The sequence below is a fragment of the Hyperoodon ampullatus genome (genome assembly GCF_949752795.1).
Source record: "Hyperoodon ampullatus genome assembly, chromosome: 10".
NCBI lineage: Eukaryota > Metazoa > Chordata > Mammalia > Artiodactyla > Ziphiidae > Hyperoodon > Hyperoodon ampullatus.
In genome coordinates this window covers 40,089,116-40,112,996 of record NC_136923.1, presented here as the reverse complement: position 1 = coordinate 40,112,996, position 23,881 = coordinate 40,089,116, and the positions used below count along the sequence as shown (strand labels likewise).

Sequence of the window (23,881 nt, the reverse complement as noted above, 5' to 3'; positions counted from 1 at the left end):
TAACCACTATTCTGACTTCCATTACCATGGATAAATTTTGCACATTTAAAATTTCATATATATTGAATTATACAATATGTACTTTTTTGGTGTCTGGCTTTTTTTTTTTTTTTTTTTTTTTGCGGTATGCGGGCCTCTCACTGCTGTGGCCTCTCCCGTTGCGGAGCACAGGCTCCGGACGCGCAGGCTCAGCGGCCATGGCTCACGGGCCCAGTCGCTCCGCGGCATGTGGGATTTCCCCGGACCGGGGCACGAACCCGTGTCCCCTGCATCGGCAGGCGGACTCTCAACCACTGCGCCACCAGGGAAGCCCTGGTGTCTGGCTTTTTTATTCATTGTTGTGTCTATGAGTTTCATCCATATTACTGTGTATTGCTATAGTCTTATCTCTTTCGTGTCTATATAGTATTCCATTACATGATTATACCACAAATTATCCACCTGTTCTACTGTTGATAGCCATCTAGATTGATTCCAGATTTTGGCTAGCATGAATATAGTTTCCATAGATGTTTCTTCACGTGTCTTTTCGTGGACATAAACCATTCATTTCTGCGGCATATAACCCAGGGTGTTTTTGACCCTTCCACCATCATCCTTAGCATGCTGCCTTTTGTCTTCATGCTTGTGGGCCCAGCTTTGCTAGGTAGTTACTGTCTCTCCAGACATCACATTAGTATTCAAAGCAGGAGGAAATCCTGCTGTTGGCACCAGGCACATCTTTCCCCTTTATCAGGTAAGCAAACACCTCCCCAGAACTCCCAGTGGACATATTTGTTATTTTTTATTTTTTAAATTTATTTATTTATTTATTTATTTATTTTTGGCTGTGTTGGGTCTTTGTTGCTGCCTGTGGGCTTTCTCTAGTTGCTGCAAGTGGGGGCTACTCTTTGTTGCGGTGCGTGGGCTTCTCATTGCAGTGGCTTCTCCTGTTGCAGAGCATGGGCTTCAGTAGTTGTGGCGCACGGGCTTAGTTGCTCTGCGGCATGTGGGATCTTCGCGGACCGGGGCTCGAACCAGTGTCCCCTGCATTGGCAGGCAGATTCTTAACCACTGCGCCACCAGGGAAATCCCTAGCAGACATATTTATTTCTCAATGACTAAAACTGGGTCATTTGTGGCCACCCGTAGGTGCAAGGAGGCTGAGAGTTCAGGGAATGGAGTCAGGGAATCACTTGAGACTGGACACTTGCCACCCTGGAAAAAATCCAGATTTGTTAGCAAAGATGGAGAAAAAGCTATTGGGAGGCAACCAACAAAATCTCACAACCTGAAAAGATGTTCAAACTCATCAAAAAGCAAGGAAGGCAAATCAAAGTGAAAAATGTAACAATGGCAAAACTATGGAGACAGTAAAAAGAACAGTGGTTGCCAGGCATTTGAGGGAGAGGGAGAGATAAATAAGTGGAGCACAGGAGATTTTTTAGGGCAGTGAAACTATACTGTATAATATTATAATGGTAGATACATGTTATTAGAATTTGTCAAAACCCATGGAATGTACAACACAAAGAGTAAACTCTGTGTAAACTATGGACTTTGGTTGATGATGTGTTAACATTGGTTCATTGATTGGAACAAACATACCACACTAGTGCAGGATGTTGATGGTGAGGGAAGCTGTGAGGGAAGTTGTGGGGGAAGGAGCTATATGGGAACTCAATTTTGCTATGAAACTATAACTGCTCTAAAAAAAAGTCTATCTTTAAAAAATAATTAATTAATTAGGTCCCGCCAGGTCTTAGTTGCAGCAGGGGGGCTCCTTAGTTGCGGCTCGCCTACTCCTTAGTTGTGGCATGAAAGTCTTCTTTTTTTTTAAAGAGTAGCAATGAGAATAAGTCACTTTATATTTAGTAGACTAGCAAAAGTTAAAATGAGCTACACCAACTCTGGCTTTCAGGGATGTGAAGAAAAGGATTTGTCCAAACACTGTTGACAAAGGTAAGATTAGTTATAGCCTTTTTGGAAAGCAATGTGACAAACTCCACTAAAATAAAAATACATATGTGGGACTTCCCTGGTGGTCCAGTGGTTAAGACTTTGCCTTCCAATGCAGAGGGTGTGGGTTCCATCCCTGGCTGGGGAGCTGATATCCCACATGCCTCAGGGCCAAAAAAACAAAATATAAAACAGAAGCAATATTGTAACAAATTCAATAAAGACTTTCCACATCAAAAAAAAAAAAAAGCAGGGCTTCCCTGGTGGCGCAGTGGTTGAGAGTCCACCTGCCGATGCAGGGGACACAGGTTCGTGCCCTGGTGCGGGAAGATCCCACATGCCGCGGAGCAGCCAGGCCCGTGAGCCATGGCCGCTGAGCCTGTGCGTCGTCCGGAGCCTGTGCTCCGCAACGGGAGAGGCCACAACAGTGACAGGCCCACGTACCGCAAAAAAAAAAAAAAAAAAAAAAAAAAAAGCATATGCATTTGGGCCCTATAATCCCAATCTTGGGATTCTCACTTATAGAAATAGGTGTAGTGGAAAATATTTGCAAAGTGATGGCCCATTCGCAAAAGCACAGTTGGTGACATTTTAGTACCTCCATATTGTTCTGGTTACTATACTGTGTAACACATTACCCAAATTTAGTGGCTTAAAATAGCAACATTTATTTTGCTCACAAATCTGCCCTTTGTGAAGAATTCAGTGGAGACTGCTCTTCTCTGCTGCATCAGTCTGGGCTGCTGAAAAGCTAGGGCTGGAATCATTGGAAGGCTCCTCACTTGAATTCTGGTGTTTGATTTTGGCTGTCAGCTAAGACTTTTCTTTTTTCTTTTTTTTTTTTTTCTGGCCGCGCCGCCCTCAGCAGTGAAAGCGCCGAGTCCTAAGCACTGGACTGCCCAGGAACACCCACACGTGGCCTCTCCATGTGCCCTGGGCTTCCTCACAACATGGTGGTTATTAGTTTCCAAGGGTGATTGTCCCAAGAGAGAGCAAAACAGGTGGAAGCTGTATCATCTTTCTAACCTAGACTCAGAAGTCACAGAGTCATTTCTGCCTGATTCTATTCTCATTAGAATCAAAGTCATTAAGACCAGGCTATATCCAAGGAGAGGGAAATTAGACTCCACGTTTTGTAAGAGAAGTATTGGAAAGTGTGTGGACCCATTTTAAGTTACCAACAAAAAGAAGGAATTGGAATAAATAATACCACTTGAATTGGAGGGCCTGCCACAAAATTAGGATGAGAAAGGTAAGATGCAGAAAAGTGTATACAAAATGATCTAAATATGTAAACCAAAGACAAACCACTCTGTGTAAATGTGTGTATATATGTATAGTGTGCATATATATATATATATATATATGATTATATAAACAAGGAGAAATATAGGCAACATATTCTTGCAACCAAGGGTTCCAGAGAGTGATGGTGATAGAAGGGAGAGGCAGAGGTAAGCACAAGAGAAAAAGATAAAAGACTGCGTTAAAAACTAGAAGTTAGGATGGGTTCTCCCTTATGCATTTAATTATAGGTATATATTTCACCATACGAGGAAAGTGATTTTTTTTTTTTTTTTTGGTCATGCTGAGTGGCTTGCGGATCTTAGTTCCCCGACCAGGGATTGAACCAAGGGCCACAGCAGTGAAAGTACTGAGTCCTAACCACTAGACCTCCAGGGAAGTCCTGGAAAGTGATTCTTTAGAGAGGTATGTTTAGGTGATAAAAACAATCAAGAAAGTTATGACCACCTTACCTAAAACTCAGGATAGAGCAGGGAGGAATGACTGGTGTGCCCCAAGAGGGGCTGCAGGGACCTGACAGTGTTCTTCATCTGGGTTGTACTTTGTGAGTGTTTGGCCTATGAGAAACCAGTGAGCGGAATGTTCTTGTTTTATGCACCCTTGGTATATTCCACACTTAAATTTTTTTTTTAATTTAAAAATTAAAGGAAAGAAAAGCAAACGTTGCAGAAAGTTCCCAGTGGGTAGAGTGAAGAGACAGGAGAGGGATCCTGGCATGGGACTCCACTCGGCTCAGTGGAGTGTCCCAGATGGAGGTATAAATCTGGAGTGAGCAGCATGGAGATAACACCCCAAGCCAGGCTGTCCCTGACAAAACCTCCCAGGGAGGGAGAGAGGAAAACCCAGAGTTGAGCCCTGGGTTCCTTCAATATTTAACTCTAGCCTCGGTAAAACCTGGCAATGGAGGTTGGAAGAAAACCAGGAGAACTGGATGCTCCTGAGAAGGTGGTGTGTTTTTTCGTTTGTTTGTTTTGGGCAGTGCTGCTTGGCTTGCGGGATCTTAGTTCCCCGACCAGGGATCGAACCCGTGCCCCCTGCTATGGAAGCGCGGAGTCGTAACCACTGGACTGCCACGGAATTCCGAGAAGGTGGTTCTTGAAGTAGGAGGGAGAAGTTCGCCATGGTGAATTCGGCTGAGACTCCAGAGAGCCGGCTCTGCCCTCATCTGTGCATCAGCTCTGTCTGCCCATGTTAGCCACTCGGGAGGGCAGGGTTGTGCTGTAACAAATGGGAGGTGAGGATGCAACTGCAGGCAAGTCTCAAGGCTTTTGCTGTGAAGGGAGAACAGTGGGGCAGGAGCTAGAGGAGGACATGGGGGACAGAGGAGGAGCCCTGAGCTTCTGACCCATCGCTTCTGTTTTTTCCCTAAAATCAAGGTGAGGCCATTGCTGGGGGAGGGTGAGCAGGGATGCAAGAGGTTAGAGGACAGGGCTGGGCAGCAAGCAGTGCAAGGGGCCTGGAGGTGAAGGATGGCAGGGAGGTGCTGATCAGAGACCTCATCTCAGGGATGTAACCAGGCCCCAGGCAGGAATGGGCCAGGGTGAAAGAGGTTGTCCAAAGGTGGAGGGGATGAGAGTTGGACCAGGAGGTTGAGGAGACTGCAGTTGGGGAGCCTGATTTATGTGTGTGAACAGCTGTGGCTCCCCTGTGGCACCTTGTCCTTTCCATGCAGCCCTGGCCCGGGGCTGGAATTGAGGTAGCGCTCCTATCTGCTAGGGCCTGGGCCTGGAGAGCGGTGGGGATGGAAGTGCATACAGTTGTTCTGGGATCAGACATCTCTTGGGATTCCTTTCCCTTCCTGTTTCTCAAACAGAGCGGGTCATTCTCACTCAACCCCACCCTCTCCAGCCTGGAGTCCTCCCAGGGCCCCCAGCACTCAAGGGTTGGATATGCATCTCTGAGTAGGGAACATGATGTTCTCACCTGGGCAGGGGAGGGACTCAAATCCCAGATGTTCCCCCAACCCCCAGCCAGGCCTGGGACTGGTCCATGTGGGGAGGGGCTGGCTGCAAATCATTCCTAAGATTTTTTTTTTCCAGAACAAAAGGCAGCAAAATTACCAAGAAAATGATTCCACAGGGCCAGAGTGGAGGTGATTCCCAGCATCCTCGACACATACACCCTTGTTACCAGCACATGCGGGGAGTGAAGACTCTAGAGAGGCACTCGGAAAAATTCCCATTGTGTTGGAGGCCAGCCTGGTCTCAGTGGGCCCTACACCTGCACTTTTAATGTACCTTCACCTGCATGTTGTAAACCTGGCCCTTCGACCAGGTCCCAGATGTGAGGCTCGCCCTCTTATGTTATAAAATAGTTTCACCCATTTATCAGGTACTAGGATAACCCACCCTGGTTTTCAGTCATCAGGCCAGCTCTGTCAGAGAGTAGGGGCTGCTTTTTCTGTGAGCCCGAGATGCCCAGCTTAAAGTGAGCACAATGAGAGAGACCACACCAGCCACTGGGCCCCAGCCACCTACTGTAGTTGGGCCTTGGCCCAGCCCAGGCATGTGAGAGGCAAGGCTGGAATCCTCCTGGGCCAATGCCTGTGGGCAAAGCCAAGGGCAGTGGGGGTGGATACCTTCCCATAAGCCTACCTCTTTCTTCACAGTGGAGCAAGCAAAGGCCCTAGATGAGAACTCCAACTCATCCTCGTCTGACTCGCCTCAGGCAGGAGCTGCCAGCCTGGTGGAACCATCTTGAGTTCTGAGGTAGAAGCAGTGCCTGAGTTGGAGGTCTGCAGGTCATATACCCTCTGTGTCCCAGCTCCATCCTGGTTGGGAAAGTGCTATGGCTTCCAGAGCTGCCAGAGGGAAGAGCCCCTCATTTGGAGGTCCAGGCCGATTCCTGGGGGCATCTGAGCCCACGCATGGCCCTATTTCTCACCCCAGGCATGGGGCTGGCTGCACAGCTCTGAGACAGGATGCCAGTGGTCAAAGGTGGCTCATGCAGGATTCTCACTTGCCTGGGACTAATGCACATCTGCCTCAAAGGCCTCTTCCCTGCCTGTCCTACAGGCCTAAGACTTAGCTTCAGGTCCCTTGCTTCTTCAGCTGCCTGGGATGGGCTCATGGCAGGTATGGGAATGTGTACTGCAGGTGTCCCTTCACGCCCAGGCCTTTCATTTTCAGAATAAAAATGTCCAGTTTAACTATGCTTGAATATTATGCTGGAAAGTGCTGGTCTGCTCATCTGGTGGGTCTGGACTTAGCTCTTCCTTTTTACTTGTTTGCTAGGGAAAAAAAAAAAAAAACAGCTGCACACCTCTGCCTCCTCTTTCTGGGGATTGGAGGGCCTAGCCAGAGAGGAGATTGCTGGATCCTAGCTTTCAGCAGCATATACAGTGGCTTTTGACCCTTGCCTCAGTGCAATTCTGCAGAGGGAGGAAGGGCCATGGAGGTTTGGCTGGTACTATCTGTTTCGACAGCTCTTCCCCAAGAGCTGACCGGCAAATACCCATTCTTCTCCCTGTCAGGATGGACTGATTAGTGAAGTCAGGTCCTGCTCGCTTTCCTAGTGTCTGGGGTAGCTCCCAGTCCCCCTGTGGTTTCATATTCCGGTCTGGTCAGACTCCTGCCCTGTAGTCTTCAAATGGGCTGGGCATTGCTTGACTCTGTGTACTTAAAGACACAGAATAGAGAGAAGTGCCCACAGGATCAAGGATTCTATTTGGGAAGGAGTCAAAGAGGAAGGGGTGGAAATGTCACACAAAAGACACACTTCCCATAAAATTTGATTCTTAGCACCTCATCACAGAAGGCAACCTAGGCCAGAAAGGCATATCCAGCCAAACTTAATCTTGATATTTAGGATGACTAGCATGAAGATGACAATTTCTGAGATGTCCTTACCTGGAGGGAGCTTTCCTGAAAATCTTAAATCTAGTCTTTCTCTTTTGACAGCTTCCTAGATGCTTCTGTAACCATAATTATGTGATGCAAGCTAAAGCAGTGAGGAACACTGCATGCTTGTGTGTCCAAACTACTCACTTTAAGAAGAGGCAATGGGAGCCATATAGAGAAGAGCAGCATGACCAAGGGCAACAACAGGCACTGGAAGCATGATCATCCTTGAAATAGGAGACTGGGGCTACTGTCCATGTGAGTCCAGAAACATGAGGATAAGCTCCAAAGCACTGGAGGAAAGGTCCAGGAATGCCCTTCGGACCCCAGCGTCATTACTCTTGATAATTCCTGGGATTTAAACAGTGTCAGGAATGGCCACAGCAGGTAATCAAGATTTTGTTCAATGAACAAATGAGCTGAGTCAGACCTAATTTCTGACATTCTAATTCAGAGCTTAGATAATACTCATCTCATCTGAATTCACAACTGATTATTTAATATGTTCCTGGTTGACACTCTGCATTCCCCCAATCAGGTAAACAGTATGTATCACTGGCCATCATCTGTGATAAGGCATTTGTCTGTAGAGAGGATGGGTAAAGGAAGCAAAATTCATATTTAACATGAATGTCTTGTGAAACAACCCCACTTTCCTTAATCACATTATAAGTAATACTGTTTTAATTCTGTTGCTATAAAATTGATGCACTAAGATTGTTAAGGATATATTCAGGTAAATTTTTTTTTTTTTTAACTTTTGGCCGCACCATGCGGCATGCAGGATCTTAGTTCTCCAACCAGGGATGGAACCCATGCCCCCTGCAGTGGAAGCGCAGAGTCTTAACCACTGGACAGCCAGTGAAGTCCCAATACTCAGGTAATTTTGATGGCACAGATTTCTAGCTTCCTGTTAGAACATACATAGAAAGCAAAGTCCTCCTAAGATATTCACTCTTCAGGGCTGAGATTGTGGACCATATGATCTTGTCATAGTCCTGGCACTTCCTAATTGTTCATAGCAATACCACCACCAAAACCCCAAAGGCCAAACCATATTTAATTTTTAAAGCCTTGAAACAAGGTCAATTTGGCTTTGAGCGTTCAACTACTAGTTTCTTGGACCCCACATGGATATTTTTTATATTCACTTATTACTTGGCCCTTTTGTACTGCCAGGTGAAGGCAAGATCAAAGTGGAACATGATTTTGTTATAGAATGAGCTTCCTTTGGTCATTAGGAAACAAACTATAAATACAGCGGGCTATCGCAGAGTCATTGCTAGTTCTGGTTATGGCTATGTTACAGAGAAGGAAATAATTAATATTGTCAGAAAGATGTTTTCTGCTGGGCTTCATTGGTGAGTATATCTTCCCCAGCAAGGGATATATTGGATGCCCTTGTACACCATCCCCAAACAATTCAAATACCATGTCGTCATGGTTAATTTTATGTGTCAACTTATGGGCCATGGGGTGCCCAGATATTTGGTCAAACATTGTTCTGAGAGTTTCTGAAAAGGTGGTTTTGGATGAAAGTAACATTTAAATCAGTGGACTGAGTAAAGCAGATTGTCCTCCCTAATGTGGGCAGGCCTCATCCAATCAGTTGAAGGTCTGAACAGAACAAAAAGCCTGACTCTCCCAAGTAAGAGAGAATTATCCTGCCTGACTGCCTTCAAACTGGGACATCATCTCTTCCTGGGTCTTAAGCCTGACAGCCTTTGGGTGGGAAATATGCTATTGGCTCTCCTGGTTCTCAGGTCTTCAGACTCAGACTAGAATTAAACCATCAGCTTTCCTAGGTCTACAGCTTGCCAACTCGCCCTTCATATCTTGGGACTTACATAACTGTGTGAGCCAATTCCTTGTAGTAAATCTCTCTTTTTTTTTTTTTGGGCTGTGCTGTGCAGCTTGTGGGATCTTAGTTCCCTGACCAGGGATTGAACCCGGGGACATGGCAGTGAAAGCACCAAGTCCTAACCACTGGACTGCCAGGGAATTCCCATAAATCTCTTTATATATACACACACACACCTCACACATACACGCTATTGGTTCTGTTTCTCTGGAGAACCCTAATATATATGTCCAGGCCTCCTCTCTAATTTTTAAGAGCTCATACTCCAATCTCAATAACGTACATGCTAGATGAATGCTGTGACAGATAGAACCCTGAAATGAGGACAAACACACAACACAAGGCTGCACCAAAAATTCAGATATGATTTGTCAGCCTTTATTAACCAAGAGCAAAGCTGAGCCCTAGAGTTTCCTTTTAAAAAACCCAACCTTGTTTATGGCAAACAATGATTTAATCATATGTTCAACACTACAGAGCAAGAATTGATCACCTTCTAATCACTTATTCTTCTGAGATTAAAATACAAGTGTAAAACAGGTTAAAATAAGATTCTCCCCAATGATTTAAAAATAATTCCAACTGAAAGACATTTCAAACACTATGTGTAGAACTCAGAACCAAAAAGACCTTAAAACATTTTTACCTTTGAGGTAGCACAATAATGCTGAATTAGATTTCTTTTATTACAATGAGCTTAAGAAAACAATGAGGAATCTACCTTTTGCTCAAGGTGGGCTAAATGGTTTTCTGCAAATCCCCCATGAGTTTAGTGACAGTTTTCTCCTTTTTTTTAGAAGTATAAAGATAGCCCTGCAGTGTGTAAAAGGAAACCCATGGGAAGGCTGTTTCCCATAAAATAGACATTAGAGTCATTGAGGAACGTCAGCAGTCAGGACAGGAGGAACAAGAGGTAATTGTAGTGAAAAACCAAAACAACTTGTATCTTGGCAAGATTGGTTTACAAGTGCATGTCAAGAACAAAAAATTCAACATTAGCCAACTGAAAACAAAATATAAAAGATGACATTCGTGGGTCTTTTTCCTTTTTCTCTGTGCAAAAATGCTCATTCAATTTTCCTAAATGAGAGAATTGTTTGTACACTGTGACAGGACATGGAAATGCTGTGTGCCCAGGGGCTGTTGGGTGCCAGTGGCACCTCTCACTGACTACTGTACCGTTGTGACTAGAGAATCTGGGCAATAAGAGGATGAACATGACCTCTCCTGGCTGGAGAATCATTTCTTGACACTTTGCTGCTGAATTCGCTCATTAAACTGTTCAAAGAAAAGCTCCACCCTGATTTCTGAGAATCTACTGCAATTATACATAACATATTTACATATAAGGACTATGGACTAAGAGGACAGAGCAGATGAACCCTTCCTTCAGAGAATACAACCAAAAGAAGAAAGTGGGTGTATTAAACTGGGGCCAGCAGGAAGAATAATACTGCAGGTTGAACCTCAAGGCTCTCAGGTACATTCTCCACCATGCAAAATCAATAGCAAAGCCAGAAAAGACAGCATGAAGCTCTAAACCATCACAGAAGAGAACAGTATAAAACAATTATCAAAAAGACCTCTTCCCGGGCTTCCCTGGTGGCGCAGTGGCTGAGAGTCCGCCTGCCGATGCAGGGGGATGTGGGTTCATGCCCCGGTCTGGGAGGATCCCACATGCCACGGAGCGGCTGGGCCCGTGAGCCATGGCCACTAAGCCTGCGCGTCCGGAGCCTGTGCTCCGCAACGGGAAAGGCCACAACAGTAAGAGGCCCGCGTACCGGAAAAAAAAAAAAAAAAAAAAAAAAGACCTCTTCCCAACACATGCTCCTCCCTGTGAGGCTCAACTCTCAGTGCAGGGCTTGCCCAGCACAATGTGGACACCAGAGTCCTGAGCTGAACTTGGTCTGCCACCTTCAACTCCTCATGCTGTAAAGAGAATTGGAACACTGTCAGACTCCTGGCACCTTGGTAATGGCTGTGTCCTTTTCACTCACACTGGTCCCTGTAAAGTCTCCCTTCCTCAAGTCAGACCCTCAAGGGGCCCTATATGCAGTGAGGGTCTGGACTGATGATCCATGTCAATCTGCAGTTAGAGCAGGAAGACTTAAACCTGATGAATTCTACTTTGTAAAACTGAAAGCATCAGTAAGTTGGGGGTGTCAAAGAGGCTTCTATGAAGGGGAAGATTGAACTGGGATGTGAAAGAGGGCAAGATGAGAAGTCCCATCCCTAGCAGCCTGCGGGAGTGACTGGGTCGGAGTTCACAGCTGGCCCTAACTAATGCTGGCATGCGGGGTGTAAGGCAGCATCCACTCAGTGTTTGTTTATTTATTTATTTTTATTTTTAAAATATTTATTTTATTTGGTTGCGCTGGGTCTTAGTTGAGGCAGGCAGGCTCCTTAGTTGCGGCTTGCCAGCTCCTTAGTTGCAGCATGTAGGCTCCTTAGTTGTGGCATGCGAACACTTAGTTGTGGCATGCATGTGGGATCTAGTTCCCTGACCAGGGATCGAACCTGGGCCCCCTGCACTGGGAGCGTGGAGTCTTATCCACTGCACCACCAGGGAAGTTCCCCTGCTCAGTGTTTAAACAGAGTCCTTACACAGTCTGGGGGCTACACCTCTGTGTCACTCCTGAAGTTGAATGTACCTGTTACCTGTGTAAGAAACAGGTATGGTTCTTGTTTGCTGAAGTGCAATATCTGCTTTCTTAATTTATATTTGATACTAAAGCAACACCATAGAAAATAAGAACCTCAGAAAACCGTGGGAAAAACCACACAGGCTTTCCCAGTGCTAGCTGCCTGTTTTGGAGTATTAGTTACAATGTTTCACAATTCTGAGACCTGCAAGGCAGGTTACCTAGGGCAGTATGAAAGAGTCCTTCTGCTTTCACTTCATGGAGCACAAGAAAAAGGGAGAACTGACCAAGGTTGCGATGGGTCACCACTCTGAAAATCTCTTGACCATACTGTTCGTGGCAAAAGCAGACAGCCTGGCTTATTAGGAGGACAATGGAAGGTGACCATATGGTCTCCATCACCGTCTACAACAGGAATGACTCAAGCCCCAGCATGTAATCGCTTAGGGGTTTATTGAGATATACAAGGTAAAAAAATTCATATTGGAAAGGGCCTCTTGATTTAATATAAACTTGGCTATGACATCCAAATTTATCTTTAGGTAAATTTCAAACTGCTCTTAGGATCTCTTATAGCATCTGATTCTAGGTTATTCTGAAGAAAAAAAATTTCATTCTGAAATATATCTAGTTAATTATGATAATTCATTAGAATTCCACCTGATATAATCAAAAGGTTTAAAAAGTTTTAAAATACAAGCTAAATTACTTTCCTCTGGGATTAACAACTGGAACCCTAAATATCCCAACATCTTAATTAGAAAGGTCTTTGCAGTAATTCTAGGAAATTGTAAATGATGCTGATTTTTAAAAACTAACAAAAAGAGCTGATCTTTAAGATGAATGCCTGAGTCAGCTGACAAACTGATACATATGAATATGTCCAGGGAAATTCTCTAAATAGATAGTTGTTGTTGTTTTTTTCAAAAAAATAGCTGCTTCTTCTTTAAAGAGTTTAAAAATTGATGGTTCAACAGCAAAGCTACATAACAACTCTGGAGTAGAGGGAAAGGTCTCTCTTTGCCAGCACATTGCCATCAGTAAGAGGAACTGGTAATAAGAGATGGGCAGGAGTTGCCCAGGAAAGTATTTAGGTCAGATACAGTGATGGCACTCCCAGACCCCAGCTCCTTATAAATGGACAGCAATTCACTCATGCAAACTGCACAGAGATTAAACAAAACAAAATCTACTAAAACAAAATAAAACACCCCCGCCCCCAACCCAGAAAACCTTCCCTGGCTCTCTGCTACCTGTAAAATGTGCTAAACTCAAATTTTCTGCTCTAATGTGGGTTCCAATGTCTGATCAGTGTGCTTTGGGGTGCTGACCTGCTGGGCCCTGGGCAGGGTCTTTCCCTAAGCATCACTGAGAGTTTGGGGACAGCTGTCATGTGTGCCACTGTCAGCAGACAGTACAATGCCACAGGACCACAGACCTCCATCACATCTGCCACGATTTTTGATGGTAAAACCAAAGGCTACAGTTGTGGACTTTCTCAAAGGACAAATGAGGAAACAGAAGGCTAAAAAAGGTTTGGGGAGGGTGTCTACAGTTATACAACAGGTTTGTGCCAACCTGTGGTAACTTCCAAAAGCAACAGTAACAGCAAAAGAGGAAAGGAAGATGTTTACACTTTGGACTTTGTATCAGGCACTTAAATTGTTGGAGAGACATGCCATTTTGAACCAAAGATGTGAAAACTGGGTTGGAGTAATCATTACAAGTGGTCTAATAATGGGCTTTCAGAAGCAAAGTGGAGGTGTGGGTTGAACCTCTACCCATCCTTTAGTGCTGACTTCCAAGTTTTCTAAACGCCCACAGCCATAGCAATGGCAGTGGTGGCGGCAACAGCAGGAACAGTTCTGTCACATTTTCTGCTTGTGTTCTGTGGCTGACCGGAAGGTTTTGGTGTCACATGGAGAAGGCTCTGGGGTGTGGCACACCTACTGCCCAGGATCTATCAGATCCATGCTGGAGCCGAACATCTTCACTAGCTGTTCCTCGTAGTGCGAGATGTTCCTCTTCATGATGTCCATGCAGGGCCCCAGAAGCCTCTCAAATGCTTGTACATCCATAACTGCATTGTTAAAAAGAAGTGAGGGAGAGAATAAGTTCTCTACACCAATAATTCAGTCATTTCCCTCATGCAAACCTTTTCTTAAACATATCCATTCATGTTGTAGGAACTGGACTATTGGATACTGGACACTTGGAAAAAGAAAGGATGTTTCTATGTGAACACAGCAGGACTATGTCATCTAAGTTAGAGACTTTGCAGAGCGCAGCAGCACTCACTCCCTCTGTTCCCACACAGCCCTGGACACCTGTCTCCATCCACACAGCCAGGGCGTCTATATGGCTGTTCATAGGCTATTGTCAGTGCTCAAAAATGTTTGCTAAAGGAACACACAAACCCATTTCTGGTTGGTCACACAAACTGTTCAAGCCTAGATGTGAGTGAGAGCTGACAGAGTAAGTCAAGGCTTGCTGATGGGAAAAAAATACTGCATGTTAGAAAAAAAAAAAAACACAACACTAATGCATATAGAATTTTTCTTACCTAAGCATTTCACATCTCCCACTGCATAAGCCGAAGCAGCTCTGGGTTTGTTGGTGACCAGTGCAAGCTCTCCAAAGTACTGCCCCTTACGGCAGCGGGCAATCTCGACCTCTTGGTTCCCACCATCCTTGTTTGCTTTAGTCTAGGGCAGGTAGAGAACATGACCAGGGCTGATTCCAGAATCACAACTAGGCACGTCCAGTTGCACACACTTACATTCCCTTTTCAGTACACTTATTTAACACAATTACTTACATATTCATGTTGCAGAGACTCTAACTGTACCATGTAAACTGCATGGGCTAATCTCAGTGGCCTGGTTTAACCAAATGAGTTGGCTTTTACCAAGAGGTAAGGTGTATATATATATGTATAATATTATTATATTATATATAATATATACTATATAATAGTATATATTAATATGATATATTAATATAGTATATAATATTATGTTAATATACTATATAACATATAACAATGTATATTTTTATATATTTTATATTTATATATTATACATATATGAATGCGATCCATTTGGTAGATGCTGACTTCTGAGACACAGGGTAGAAGACAAGGTCTTTTGCTAATTCTTCCTAAATAACGTCAATGCTTCTCATAGGCAAACAGTCACAATTCAGGGCTACTTCTTTTTGACTTGAGGCCATGCTTTTCTCGGACAATACTTTACGGTGACAAATTTTATTTTTAGGTACTACCTGCATCTTAAGTTAGTGGTCCCCCTACCATATTTGTTTAGAAGAGTTAAGTAACTAAATACTTTTAAAAGTAATGTTCAACCTTGAAATTTGGTGGTTTAAGAAATCAAGCAGGTTATACTTTGTGCTTTTCAAATTACTGAAAATAAGGTACTATATTTTATTTACTATCTAGAGTTTCTTATTTTTTTAAACAAATCTATCTGCTAAGCTAAGCAATAATTTAAGTAAAAAAATACTAATAACATTAATAAGAATTAGTCTAAATCTTTAAGAACGACTTTATGTTACAGGCAGATAAATAACTTTTTAAAGGTTAATTTATTATTATTATTATTATTATTTGGCTGCGTTGGGTCTTCGTTGCTGTGTGCGGGCTTTCTCTAGTTGCAGCGAGCGGGGGCTACTCTTTGCTGTGGTGTGTGGGCTTCTCATTGCGGTGGCTTGTCTTGTTGCCGACCATGGTCTCTAGGCGCATGGGCTTCAGGAGTTGCAGAGTGTGGGCCCAGTAGTTGTGGTTTGCAGGCTCTAGAACGCAGGCTCAGTAGTTGTGGCACACGGGCTTAGCTGCTCGGTGGCGTGCGGGATCTTCCCGGACCAGGGATTGAACCCATGTCCCCTGTACTGGCAAGCGGATTCTTAACCACTGCACCACCAGGGAAGTCCCTGAAGGTTAATTTAGAAAAATAAACAAAAGTACCACACTGGCTCACATGGTTTGACTTTTCCTCCTTTCACACTTCTGCCCTGACCTGTCTGCTCTGAAGTTGATCTGCCCCTTCCAAGCCAATGATCTCTTTCCAATTTCTGTCTTCTTCTCTGGGACTGCAGACGTGTTCATGTCTACCTAGTCCCTTCTCTAGAGTAGCACTTATCACACTGTACTGTGAACACCAGCCCCCTGTGGGTTTTGATACAATGAAGATTCTGATTCAGTAGGTCTGGGGCAGAGCCCAAGACTGAATTTCTGACAAACTCCCCCTTTCCCAACCCAGTGCCACAGTGCTGCTAGACCTACAAACCCAACACTATGCTGTGATCAGTAGATGTCAATGAATATGAGAAATGTACAAACATGTATCAGTAGTCTAAAAACTATAAGTAAAAAAATATATTTTTAATTAGGAACAAGCCATCTTATAGGCAGTAATCATATTTTTCTTTCTTCCTCCATACTTAACTTTTACAAAAAATACTCCATAAAAGGTTTTACACTAGGTTGATTTAGTATTATATGTAACGCAGTATTTTAACAAATTCTTTATTCTTAAAAAAATTGAAACAGGAAATCTGATGATGATGGATTTATGGTAAGAATCACTCTTCCCATCTATAGGTCACTGTGTTTTCTAGGTCTCCCTATCCATCAAATAGCCATAATAATATCTGTCCTAGAGACCTCCCTTCCTAGTGCTCTAAAAAGGAAGCTTTTTCATATTCAACACTCACATGTATTTTTTATTATATAATTGCCCCATTCTCTGTTAGGGTGCTTATATCATTAATTATGTAACAGAGGTAAAGGCAATAGGAACAAGAAAAAATATACTAAATCTTTATCAATGAATGGGCTTAAACATTGGTCATTGTCAGTCACATATCTCACATAATGATGGTTTTGATACACTAAACACACTTCACATTATTAAAGCAAACAGTTACTTTCTGTGCATATACCTGGCATCTGGATCTCCCCTGACATAACTCACAGCATCACACATAAACTCACCTTGCTTTTAATCAAGATGCTCACTTCACCGGACTCTATAATGTAAAAACTATCAGCCTTTTCACCCTAAAAAGGGAGAGGAGGTCAGGTCAGAGCCATATATATATACGTATTAAAGAGGGACACAGAAATAGATCATTTTCACATTGCCTGAGCTTGAATTGGTATTTATTTTCCAAACCTACAAACCAGTCAATGGCTAATAAATTCAGAACAAAACGAGAGGATCCTGATTGCCAGGGATGTTAGTCCAACTATGACTGACAAACATCTCTCACTTCCTAACATGGAGTATTCACATCTGTCTCCATGAATATGCCCCAGCTGGTAACTGCACAGAGCATCAGTCCACGCACCACAACGAAGAGTACCTCCCCCGCTCACCGCAACTAGAGAAGCTCGTGCACAGCAACGAAGACCCAATGCAGCCAAAACTAAATAACTAAAATAAATTTATTCAAAAAAAAAAAAAAAAGAAAAAGAACAAAAAAATTTGGAGGGCTTAAACTACCTGATTTTAAGATTTACTATGTAAGGCTACTGTAATCAAGACAGTGCAGTATTATTAACAGAGAGACAGACGTAGATCAATGGAACAAAAAGAGACCAGAAATAGACCCAAACATATATGGCCAATTGGTTTTCAATGCAAGTGTCAGGCAATGGGATAGGAAAATCTCTTCAACAAATGGTGCTGAAACAATTGGACATCCATATGAAAAACCCTAACCTTATACCATGTAATTAATTCAAAATGGATCATAGATCTAAATGTAAGATCTAAAACTATGAAACTAGAACTGCACAGCTCAATACAGTAGCCACTAGTCACATGGGCCTACTGGGCACCTGAACTATGGCCTGTATAGATTTATAGGTGCTGTAAGTGTAAAATACACATTGAATTTTAAAGACTGAATATCCCCCAAATGTAAAATATCTCATTATTAAATTTTTATATCACTTAGATGTTGAAATGTAATATTTTAGATATATTAGGCTAAAAATATATTATTAAAATTAAGTTCACCTGTTTCATTTTTTTTAAATTTGGCTACTAAAATATTTTAAATTGTATGTGGCTCACATAATATTTCTATTGAACAGTGCTTGCCTAGAAGTAAAATAGGAGAAAATCTTACTAACTGTGCAAACATTTTTTTTTAATAGGGCACAAAAAGAGTGAATTACAAGAGAAAAAAATGACAAACTGGACTCGTCAAAATTAAAAACTTTTCCTTTTTAAAAGGTATTATTAATAAAATGAAGAGACAAGCCATGGCCACAGCCACATTTTGGGAGAAATATTTGCAAATCATTTGCCTGATAAAGGATTTGTTCTCAGAGTACATAAAGAATTCTTACAACTCAATATATTAAGAAGCCAAATGACCTAATTTTAAATAGGGCAAAAGATGTACTTCACCGAAGAAAACATATGGATGGCAAGCAATCACAGGAAAAAATGCTCACCATCATTAGACATTAGGTAAATGCAAAATAAAACCAAAATGAGATACCACTTCATACTAGGATGACTAACATTAAAGACTCGATACTAAGTGCTGATGAGGATACAGAGCAACTGGAACTCTTGAACATTGCTGGGGGAATGCAGAATGGTACAGACATTTTAAAAAACATTTTGGCAATTTGTTAAACCTATGTTTACCATATGACTCAGCAATTCCATAAAAACATATGTCTATACAAAGACTTGTATGCAAATGCTTATTGCAGCTTTATTCATAATTGCCAAAAACTGGAAAGACCCCAAATGTCTCTCAACTGGTGAGTGGAACTCAGCAATAAAAAGGAATGATCCTCTGATACATACAACAACATGGATAAATCTCAAAAACATTATGGTAAGAGAAAGAAGTCAAACACAAAAAACTACACATTATATGGTTTCATTTACATGAAATTCTAGAAAAGGAATTTTTAGAGCAATAGAAAGCAGGTCAGTGGTTTCCAGGAGCAAGGGAGCAGGTGAGGGGATTTACTTAAAACACAAACAAGGGAGCTTTTTGGGATGACAGAAATGCTGTACACTATGATTATAGGGATGGTTATAAAACTCTCAAATTGTATACTTAAACTTGGTAATTGTACTGTATATAAAATACAGGGTAACAAAGTTGACCAAACAAACAAAACAACATAAAGCATAGTTTCTGCAGTAGGTCTGGGGTGCGGCCCAGGCACTTGAATTTCTAACACTCCTATGTGATGCTAATGCTGCTAGTCCTGGGACCTCACTTAGAGGAGCCTTGGTCTAGAGACACTGCCGAAAGGGGTCTATAATAAGGTGGTTATCATCTTAATTTGTGTCCATTCTGCACCACCACCTAGCACTCCTATCTTCAAGAACACAGACATCCCAGAAAACACTGTGGTTTTTCATACCTCTTGACATACCTCCTGAAGGTCTGGGGCTTTTCAGGATTAAGTAGAGGTCCTTTGGGAGTAAATTAAAGCACCACAGCTTCAGAAGCAAATGTGGCCAGTCAATATGTCCCATTCCTGCAACTCAGCTCTACATTCTTACCGTACTAGGACACCTGCCCTGGAACACAGCTTACACCCACAGGCTTTTGCTCACATTGTTCTCTTGCCCTGAAAGATCCTTCCCTGACCTCAACTGCTGGAACTGCACTTGTTCTTTAAGCTTAGCTCAAAGGGCATTTCCTTCATGAAACTGTATAGAATACATCCTGTTCTATATTCTCACTGCCACTCTTTTTAAAAAAAAAAATTTTATTTATTTATTTATTTATGGCTGCATTGGGTCTTCGTTGCTGCACACGGGCTTTCTCTAGTTGCAGTAAGCTGGGGCTACTCTTTGTTGCAGTGCATGGGCTCTAGGCACACAGGCTTCAGTAGTCGTGGCTTGTGGGCTCAGTAGTTGTGGCTTGTGGGCTCTAGAGCACAGGTTCAGTAGTTGTGGTACATGGGCTTAGCTGCTCCATCCTGGACCAGGGCTTGTCGAACCGGTGTCCCCTGAATTGGCAGGTGGATTCTTAACCACTGCGCCACCAGGGAAGTCCTCAGTGCCATTCTTTTCCTTCTCATTATAGCACTTATATCTGGTCCTACTTGTCTATCTTAGTAAATATTTACCGAATCAAACCAATTTCTAATTAAAAGAATTATTAACAGTGGGGCTATCTAGAAAACAAAGGCATTTAGAGATGCCACTTAGAGTAGGCATCATTTTTTTGTTAGTCCTTTTCCTCTGGAGCATCTCCCTCTCATTTTATGATAAGCCTGATTAATCTCTGTGGTACTGGTTGGGCCAACTCCACCTCCAGGGCCCAGGGGTGGTTTGGGGATTTAGGCTTGACCAATCTGAGTCTTCCTTCTAGCCCAGCTCTGGGTTCAGGTATGGACACATTCCCCAACCCAGACCAACCAGACATCTTCCCAGTGGCTTTTTTTTTTTTTAATTAAAAAAAATTTTTTTGGCTGTGCCGTACAGCTTGTGGAATCTTAGTTCCCCGACCAGGGATCGAACCCATGCCCCATGCAGTGGAAGCGTGGAGTCCTAACCACTGGACTGCCAGGGAATTCCACTTCCCAGTGCTCTTGCCAGAACCACTGGCAGAGAAGTTTTAGACTCAGAAAGGTCTATAATACTCTTTATATATAATTAAAAATGGAAACATAGTAGACTAGGAAGATTATTACAGAGTACTCATCATAATGTTCCAGTCCACTGTGTGAGGATCCTTACAGTACCCAAAATAACATGACAAAAAGGTACAAAGGAAACACGAAAGATACCTTACAAATCTGTCAGTCACTGAAGCCTGGTTTGTGTTAGATTAGCTAAAAGGGACTTTGTGCCAAACATAGAGAGAAGGTACACAACCTTTAGACCTTCTCCAGGTTTTAACAGTGATGCAGGAAGCTTACTCAGGGTTAAAAGAAAATGACATCCAAAAGAACAAACACCAGGAGCCAAGGAAAGGTGAATGGAGGCAAGAGATGTGCATAAGTCAGTGAGCTGAACATCAGTGGGCTTCAGAACACTCTGCAGGAAGTGTGCCTGCGTATCGTGCAACATGAGCTCCCCATAGTGACAGGACAAATGATGCACTAGTCCTTCAGGAGGTGGCTTCCGGGAAAGGAGCTGCACAAGGCCCCCACTCACCTGAATGATTATGCGCTCTCCATCCTTATAGACCTTTTCTCCTATTACATCCACAATCTTCATTCGTTCTGACACCTGAAACAATGAACATACAAATTATAAGGAAACATCTCAATTGAAAGTCACAAATAGTATCTATACATCATTGAAATGGGCTAGAATAGTATGATTTAAGAAACCTAACGAGAATTGTTTTAACAGCTTTGCTTAAATCCCCATAAACAGACTCTTATTAAAATAGGTTTTACCTCTAGTGATTTAAGAAGCAGCACAGATTCAATAAATGATTCAAACATCTTCCTCTTTTTGGCATTATTTTTCACTATGATTCTTCTAAATGTCACACGGTCCTATAAGAAAGGATATGAAAATTCTGGTAAATGCCTGTATAAGGGAGCATCTATGGTTTAATTAACTATGCCACAGTAAACATTAGAGGTCTCTGGAAGGTACTAGGTCAACTGAGTGTTTAATGATATTTCAATCTGAGTCATTGCTATGAGAAAATGACCTGTAGCCTGAGCCAGACAGATGTCTCACATGTTGTCACCTGTTATCAAGTACTCAATGGGTGCCACCTATGGGTCGGGCATAAATAGAATACAAAATTTAAAACGTCCCAATCAAACATTTGTGAGCTCACAGTCACTGTTTAATGTGAAAAGATGCACCTTCAAAAAAGGGAGATAAAACAATCAGATGGTTCTTGCCCTCAAGGACTTTATAATCTCAATGGGGAGACGATACAAAATTTATAGGAATAAAAAAACTACAGTTCAAGACAGCATATGAAATGTGCTAGATGAACTACAGAGACAAAGTAAGTACCACAAGAATTCTGAGGAGAGAGATCACGATAGCCTGGAGTGATCAAGGATAATTTTGTTGCAAAAATATAAATTTGTCTGGGACCTGAAGGAGAGGTAGGTTTTAAATTAATGGAGAGATAAAGTAGGAAACTCAAAATGGAAGGCAGGCATGTGAAAGATATCTTGACCCCAGCAAGTCACGGATTCATACTCGAGACAGTTAACCAGAGCTATGATCAGGTACTTCTCAGATATGTGTATGCGTGTGTGGGGAGGGACATGCAGCCAGGAGAATGTTAATTGCTTAGGCTCCTACATGAGTAGGCAGTTTTTTGTACCTAAGTTAATTGTAACTTTCTTCTATCTCGGGCTCTCACAAATAGAAAGATTTTTTTTTTTAAAGTACAGTAATGACATCCTAAAGGCTGAAAGAATGAAAAACAGCAAGGGGCTAAGGGCATGTTTAGCTGTAGGTTTGCTATTTCAGTATTCTTGATGATGGGGTGGGAGTTGGGTGGAGAAAACACATAGAAGACAACTGAGTTGAGATGTCTAAATACATTTCACTGGCTCATATTCCATCAGCCACAGAACTCCCTGGTCCTATCCCATGCCATGCTTCATCTGCCTGACAGGCGAAGTCACCTACTGCACCTATACTCCTAGTATAATAAGTGGCAGACTCCTACCCTCCCTTCCTAAACTGAAGTACAAATAATGTCTGCTCTCTGGTACTAAGCCAGATTCTGCCCCCATTTCCTTTGCCATCTGTCTGCTTGAAAAGAGCCATTCAATCTCTGATTGCTCTAATAAGCTGCATCACTTGCCACTACTTTTTTGAAGTCCAAGGTTAGAGATGTATCATTTAAAATGTTATTGTTATACTTTGGAATATTACTCCATTATCTTTAGACTTCAGTTTCTACATGTTTCCTGCACCAATCTAGGCCAAGAGTGCTGTGGAAAGAGAACAATCAAGACTGAGACAATGGGAATTATAAAATTCCTTTCCTTATGTTTGAGCAGACATTGTCAAAAAAACAGTATTTCTAAATCCATCGATAATGTTACAAAGATTACTACAATTGCAGCAATAAACTGTATTTCTAGCTAAAGAGAAAACAACTGATATCTCTATTTGTGTTCCAACCCTTTCTACACATGCTTTTGCACTTCCCAGAGCTCTCAGGCTGTGCAAGTCCAGTTCCTATGACTGCGGAGGATATAAAAAAGCACCAGACACCAACCCAGCTTTCAGGGAGCTTCCAATGGAGCCATGAAGAGGAAACTCCTACTGTGAAATGGTAGCTTCCTCAGGCAGCAAGTGTTCAGAGTCAAGCAAGTAGCCCTGAAGTTCAAAAGAGAAGAAGAATACTACCCTTTCCTTTGACTGCAGAAAGTTTCTACTGGGACTTCCCTGGTGGCACAGTGGTTAAGAATCCGCCTGCCGGGTTTCCCTGGTGGCGCAGTGGTTGAGAGTCCACCTGCCGATGCAGGGGATACAGGTTCATGACCCGGTCTGGGAAGACCCCACATGCTGCGGAGCGGCTGGGCCCGTGAGCCATGGACGCTGAGGCTGCGCGTCCGGAGCCTGTGCTCCACAATGGGAGAGGCCACGGCAGTGAGAGGCCCATGTACCGAAAAAAAAAAAAAAAAGAATCCGCCTGCCAATGCAGGCGACACAGGTTCGAGCCCTGGTCTGGGAAGATCCCACATGCTGCAGAGCAACTAAGCCCGTGCGCCACAACTACTGAGCCTGTGTTCTGGAGACCACGAGCCACAACTACTGAGCCCGCATGCCACAACTACTGAAGCCCATGTGTCTAGAGCCTGTGCTCCACAACAAGAGAAGCCACTGCAAAGAGAAGCCCACGCACCACAACAGAGTGGCACCTGCTCGCCACAACTAGAGAAAGCCCGGGTGCAGCAATGAAGACCCAATGTAGCCAAAAATAAATTTATAATTAAAAAAAAAAAAAAAGACTCCGTGTTCCGCAGGGGGCCTGGGTTCAATCCCTGGTCAAGGAACTAGATCCCACATGCCACAACGTAGATCCCACGTGCTGCAACTAAGACCTGGTACAGCCAAATAAATAAATAAATATTTTTAAAAAAGAAAGTTTCTACTCACTTTCATGCAAGCAAGACAGAGTGGGAGCAAAGACTAAGTGTAGTGGTCATGGTGGCAGCTGCCCCCAGTAAGAGAAGGAATATAGAATCCAATTTGAGAAACTCAGTGGCAACACCAGGTCCTCCCTGCTTTAGCCTCAGAAGGCATTTCCAAGGCCTTGGAAGGCACAAGTAAGAAGTCAGGCTATAG

General features: G+C 42.9%; 1 protein-coding gene across 3 annotated transcripts in view; it reads right to left on the bottom strand.

Moving 5' to 3' along the window:
* Nucleotides 1-13,434: 13,434 nt before the first annotated feature.
* PRKAR2A (protein kinase cAMP-dependent type II regulatory subunit alpha) overlaps nucleotides 13,435-23,881 on the bottom strand; it is a gene marked incomplete at its 5' end in the record, with an annotated part of 80,256 nt that continues 69,809 nt past the window's right edge. For 2 of the 3 annotated variants that reach the window (XM_079714039.1, XM_079714040.1), the window contains 5 exons: nucleotides 13,435-13,665; nucleotides 14,149-14,290; nucleotides 16,597-16,662; nucleotides 20,753-20,827; nucleotides 21,001-21,102. In XM_079714039.1, the coding sequence (XP_079570165.1) occupies nucleotides 13,532-13,665; nucleotides 14,149-14,290; nucleotides 16,597-16,662; nucleotides 20,753-20,827; nucleotides 21,001-21,102 (519 nt within the window). In that variant the 3' untranslated portion in view covers nucleotides 13,435-13,531. The remainder of the gene's footprint in view (nucleotides 13,666-14,148; nucleotides 14,291-16,596; nucleotides 16,663-20,752; nucleotides 20,828-21,000; nucleotides 21,103-23,881) is intronic. The other variant, XM_079714041.1, reaches the window with a different exon arrangement.